Genomic DNA, 6,308 nt, shown 5'->3' with positions numbered 1-6,308 from the left:
TATGACCAGTGGGACCCACACTTAAGTTTGACTAAGTCAACATGACTGTTGACTGCTGACTGTGTAGTTGACCCAGTCAACGGACCCCATCTGTCAGGTTGACCAGTCAACAGTCAAACTTTGACTGTTGACTGGACTGTTGAGTCAGCCCCTGTCCCCACCAGTCAGCCCCATGTATACACCTCTGGGTACACTTATGTGTATCCATAGCATTTAACCTCTAATTTTCGAATTAAAATAATTAAATAAATCCTAACATGATTTAAAATCTTTTAAAATTAATAGAAAATAAACCGTAGCTCGGATGGGAAACTTTGTACATGAAATTTTCTCAGAACGACGAGATGAACCCAGATACGCAGCCCGTTCATCCGCCACCCATTCCTAACATATCAAACTCGCAAACTTTCCCCTCCGGCTCCTCTGCCCGAAAATGCTAAACACCGGGGATACTTTCCCGGATGTTTCCCCCCTTCACCGGTATCACCTCATACCGCATTAGGGCACCTCTAGCACCGATACTTGTCATGTCATGCATCGCTATGCATCTGCTTGCTTAAATATTTATTGTTTCTTCCCCATCTTCTCTCGCTAGACACCGAGACCGACGCCGCTGCTACCCAGTACGACTACGGAGTTGACGATCCCTCTCTCTTGCCAAAGCAACCAGGCAAGCCCCCCCTTGATCACCAGATATCGCCTACTCTCCTCTATACTGCTTGCATTAGAGTAGTGTAGTATGTTACTGCTTTCCGTTAATCCTATTCTCATGCATAGCCTGTCATTGTTGCTACAACTGTTGATACCTTAGCTGCAATCCTAAACGCTTAGTATAGGATGCTAGATTATCATCAGTGGCCCTACACTCTTGTCCGTCTGCCATGCTATACTATTGGGCCGTGATCACTTCGGGAGGTGATCACGGGCATATACTATATACTTTACACTGTTACATTAGCGGGGATACTGTTTGGAGATGGGGGATGAAGGGGCAGGTGGCTCCATCCAGGTAGTGATGGGCCTGAGTTCCCGACGGCCCCCGACTGTTACTTTGAGGCGGAGCGACAGGGCAGGTTGAGACCACCTAGGAGAGAGGTGGGCCTGGCCCTGGTCGGTGTTCGCGGATACATAACACGCTTAATGAGATCTTGGTATTTGATCTGAGTCTGGCTACTGGCCTATACGCACTAACCATCTATGCGGGGACAGTTATGGGCACTCGACGTCGTGGTATCAGCCGAAGCCTTCGTGACGTCAGCGACTGAGCGGCGCGCGCCGGGTTGGATCGCGTAACGCAACTTCCTTTGTAATGGAGGTTGCTAGGTCTGCTCTCCGGCCGCGTTCGCAACGTGCAGGTGTGCAAAGGGCGATGAGCCCAGACCCCTGCGCCATAGGGTTTAGACCGGCGTGCTGACCTCTCTGTTGTGCCTAGGTAGGGCTGCGACGTGTTGATCTTCCGAGGCCGGGCATGACCCAGGAAAGTGTGTCCGGCCAAATGGGATCGAGCGTGTTGGGATATGTGGTGCACCCCTGCAGGGAAGTTAATCTATTCGAATAGCCGTGATCTTCGGTAATAGGACGACTTGGAGTTGTACCTTGACAACTAGAAGCGGATACTTAATAAAACACACCCTTCCAAGTGCCAGATACAACCGGTGATCGCTCTCTCACAGGGCGACGAGGGGAGGATCATCGGTTAGGATTATGCTATATGATGATACCTGGAGGACTTCAGTTTACTCTCTTCTACATGCTGCAAGACGGAGGCTGTCAGAAGCGTAGTCTTCGAAAGGACTAGCTATCCCCCTCTTATTCCGGCATTCTGCAGTTCAGTCCACATATGATAGCCTTATTCCAGTTGATACCAATGCATACATATGTAGTGTAGCTCCTTGCTTGCGAGTACTTTGGATGAGTACTCACGGTTGCTTTCTCCTTCTTTTCCCTCTATCCCTTCTACCTGGTTCTCGCAACCAGATGTTGGAGCCCAGGAGCCAGACGCCACCGTCGACGACGACTCCTACTACACCGGAGGTGCCTACTACTACGTGCTGCCTGTTGACGACGACCAGGAGTAGTTAGGAGGATCCCAGGCAGGAGGCCTGCGCCTCTTTCGATCTGTATCCCAGTTTGTGCTAGCCATCTTATGGCAACTTGTTTAACTTATGTCTGTACTCAGATATTGTTGCTTCCGCTGACTCGTCTATGATCGAGCTCTTGTATTCGAGCCCTCGAGGCCCCTGACTTGTAATATGATGCTTGTATGACTTATTTTATTTGTAGAGTTGTGTTGTGATATCTTCCCGTGAGTCTCTGATCTTGATCGTACACGTTTGCGTGTATGATTATTGTACGATTGAATCGGGGGCGTCACACCTGGCGCCGGTGGGTCGAGCTCCACGTGCACCTCGCGTCCACAGGACGTTGAGGCAGGCAACAACGTCGTGCAGTCGGACCTGCCATCGGTCGTACTCGTGGGCGGCGAGCTCAGCCGTGTGGAAGGAGCCGATTCAATGCTTCTTGTGGGTGTCATGGTCAGTGATCTTGGCCACCCACGCCCCCCAATCCCGCTGCTGGACGCCGAGGTACTTCCTCTGTGGTTGCCGCGGCGCAAGGAGGTCGAGGAAGTCGGCGAGCCGACGGGATAGGGCATCGTCGCAGTGGTGGCTTGAGGACATGCTCGTGGCGGCGCACATCCGCGCTGCGGATGGGCCGTGGGGACTGGCAGCCACAGGATCCGGCCATTGGGGAGGAAGCGACGGCGGGCAATGAGGGGGGGAGGGGGGACCGGCGGCGGGAAGCAAGGGGGAGAGGCAGAGGGTGAGGATTTTTTACTCGACCGCCAAGCGGTGGAGTAAATATAGGCGCCGGATACGCGATGGAGGAAAAGTTATCGTCCTCTGTGGGTTTTAGGGGTTCAGCTTGGTCCCGATTAAAGGACTAAAATCGGATTTTCACTCCTCTAAATTTTACTCGGTCGGATACTCCTCTATTTTTCTAAGGGATGGGCTAAAGTTGCTCCAAAATAAGTGGCAGACATAAATTACAGATCTCGACAATAAGGTAGCTGGAAACGAAACTTGAATCACGCGAGGGCTATTTCAGAAAGGACCAAAAAAATGGCGTTTCAGCTAACCAAATCCTTTGACTTACGCTCATATTATTCCTCGCCCTCCCCTCCTCCTCCCATTTTCCGCTTTATAAAACCCCTCGGCCTCCGTCCATCCATTTCCACCTCAAATCTCAAAGTCGCACAACGCCACAAGCCAAAGCACAAGGCCGCACCCACCTTTCCCCGTTCTTCTCCGGCGCCGACCATGGCCGTCGAACTCATGGGTTGCGGCTACGCCCCACACGGCCACGCGGCCGAGGCCGAGGAGCAGTTCCAGGAGGCCGCTGCCGCGGGGCTCCTCAGCCTCGAGCTCATCATCTCCTCCTTCTCCTCCCGCGCCGGCTGCGCGCCGCCCCTCGGAGAGATGGCCGACCAGGCGGTGTCCAGGTTCCGCCGGGTCATCAACATCCTCGACCGCACCGGCCACGCCCGCTTCCGCCGCGGCCCTGTTGGCGCTGACGCCGACTCGTTGACCCCCCCTCCTGTCTCCTCTGCCCCTCCTCCGATGCCGGCCCAGGCACCGACACCAGCTGTCTCGCCGCAGCTGGCGCCGCAGAAAAGCATGACGCTGGACTTCACGAAGCCTTTGAAGGCGCCGGCGGCGGCCTCGGTTGCCGCGCCTTCGGTGACGTCGACGTCTTTCTTCTCGTCCGTGACGGCGGGGGGCGAGGGCAGCGTGTCGAAGGGCTGGAGCCAGCTGGTGTCCTCCGGCAAGTCGCCGCTCCCGGCTGGGACCAAACGCAAGCAACGCCAACAGCAGACGCGCTGCGCGCACTCCGACGCCGCCGCCGGTGGCCGGTGCCACTGCTCGAAGAAGCGCAAGAACCGGGTGAAGTACACGACACGCGTGCCCACGGTAACCTCGGGCGCGGCGGACATCCCCGGCGTCGGCGACAAGTACTCGTGGCGCAAGTACGGGCAGAAGACCATCAAGGGGTCCCCTCACCCCCGCTGCTACTACAGGTGCGGCACCGTCAAGGGCTGCCCGGCGCGGAAGCACGTGGAGCGCGCCACCGACGACCCCGCCATGCTCGTCGTCACCTACGAGGGCGACCACTGCCACGACACTTGGCCGCCGGCCGCCGCAAATTGAAGCTCCCCGGCAGCGACATGGCTCGATGTGCTTCTTCCATTTGTTCTTTGTAACGGGGGCTTGTGTAAAGGATCCAAAATTAGGAATATAGAAGATGTTTTCATCAAGATTGGAAACGCATGTCAATTACGTAAAGATTCCACAGCTTTGGTGTTGGACCTCGCCGCCAAGGGCAATTCTGGCGGGGTGGTGGTCATGAGCACGAACGACAGTCTTCGTCACCTACCTCCGTCCGGCCGCCTTGTGAGGCCCTGGAGACAATCACAAGCAACAATGGAGGTAGGTGGGAGATTTGGGATGAGCAGGATAGAGAGGAAGGGGGAGAAGGGGAGAAGGGAGACAGATTTAGACGTTTTCCATCTCATTAACTGTCGAGCACACACGGTCAGAGTTTAAGTAATCCACACCAGCGACACGTGGGCCCACTCACATGGCACGCAGGCTGCTGGTAGCTGGTCTGACTCTTTTCTTTATATACTCCCTCCGGTCCTTCGCATATAAGATTTGTCTGAAATCAAATCTCGTAAACTTTGATAAAGTTTATAAAAAAAACTATCAACATTCAGAATGTGAAATCAACAACATTAGATGCGTCATGACTTTAATTTTCATATTGTATAAATTTAGCATTGTAGATGCTAATATTTTTTCATATAAATATGGTCAAACATTACGAAGTTTGACTTCAAACAATTTTTATATGTAGAGTAAAAAGAACCGGAGGGAGTATATCAGTAGCTGGTCTGACTCACCCAGCCACACTTGCTCGTGTCAAATTTGTCAATTTTGATCAATGGATGAAATCATTTCATAAAGTGAACTGCTTTTGAAAAAAATCACTCAACTGATCCTTTTAAGTGGCGCTAGCTTGATACGAAGGCGTCACAGTGAATTCATTTAACTGACCTTTTTAAGTGGCGTCCGACACGAAGGCGCCATATTACACTGTGTAATGCCTGACTGACAGGCGCTACACATCTGGCCAGCGTCGCACCCTGGACTGCCTAAAATTACTAAGTTAATGTACGGCGCCTAGCCTCTAGGCGTTGCACTAGTGGTTGCATTATTTAGAAGCAACCACTAGTGCAACGCCTAGACGCTAAGATACATTGTAGCGCCTAGCTCTCAAGTGCTATATACTAACTTAGTAATTTTCGGATCACACGGGTGGGACGCTGCTTAGGCGTGCAACGCCTATCAGTTAGGCGCTGCACGGTGTAGTGTGACGCCTTCGTGTCGGGCGCCACTCAAAAAGGTCAGCTGAGTGGAATTTTTTTAGGGACAGTTCATTTTGTGAAATGATTTCATTCACAGGTCAAAATTGTCAAATTTGCCCTTGCTTGTTCCATTTCACTATTGGGCTCAGTTGTCGTAGACTCAGTTGTCTATCAATGTCATCGCTCAGCAACTCCAACGCATCGACCCAAAAAAACATGTGTCTTATCTTTTTTGTCCGTTTGAATCGGTCGTGCGCTCAACGTCCAACCCAATTCACGTTCGTGCAGAAAATTATATGAATTTTTTAAAAAACCCGTGGCCATAGTGTTGGGGAACGTAGTAATTTCAAAATTTTCTCTACGCACACGCAAGATCATGGTGATGCATAGCAACGAGAGGGAAGAGTATCGTTCACGTACCCTCGTAGACCGTAAGCGGAAGCGTTATGAGAACGCGGTTGATGTAGTCGAACGTCTTAACGATCCGACCGATCCAAGTACCGAATGCACGGCACCTCCGAGTTCAGCACACGTTCAGCTCGATGACGTCCCATGAACTCCGATCCAGCAGAGCTTCACGGGAGAGTTCCGTCAGCACGACGGCGTGATGACGGTGATGATGTTGCTACCGACGCAGGGCTTCGCCTAAGCACCGCTACGATATGATCGAGATGGATTATGGTGGAGGGGGGCACCGCACACGGCTAAGGGATCAATGATCAACTTGTGTGTTCTAGGGCGTCCCCTGCCCCCGTATATAAAGGAGCAAGGGGGAAGGTCGGCCGGCCCCGGTAGGGCATCCCAGGAGGAGGAGTCCTCCTCCAAGTAGGAGTATGACTCCCCTTTCCTACTCCTACTAGGAGGAGCAAAGGAAGGGGGAAGGGGA

General features: G+C 52.7%; 1 protein-coding gene across 1 annotated transcript; it reads left to right on the top strand.

The window, feature by feature from the left end:
* Positions 1 to 3,223: 3,223 nt before the first annotated feature.
* LOC119299332 (probable WRKY transcription factor 17) lies at positions 3,224 to 4,610 on the top strand. The gene has a single exon (XM_037576569.1). The coding sequence runs from the start codon at positions 3,318 to 3,320 to the stop codon at positions 4,203 to 4,205; it is 888 nt and encodes a 295-aa protein (XP_037432466.1). The 5' UTR covers positions 3,224 to 3,317; the 3' UTR covers positions 4,206 to 4,610.
* The last annotated feature ends 1,698 nt before the right edge of the window (positions 4,611 to 6,308 follow it).

The sequence above is a fragment of the Triticum dicoccoides genome, chromosome 5A (assembly GCF_002162155.2).
Source record: "Triticum dicoccoides isolate Atlit2015 ecotype Zavitan chromosome 5A, WEW_v2.0, whole genome shotgun sequence".
Lineage (NCBI taxonomy): Eukaryota > Viridiplantae > Streptophyta > Magnoliopsida > Poales > Poaceae > Triticum > Triticum dicoccoides.
Note: the sequence above shows the minus strand (reverse complement) of the source record. Positions and strands in the feature narration are given on the sequence as shown.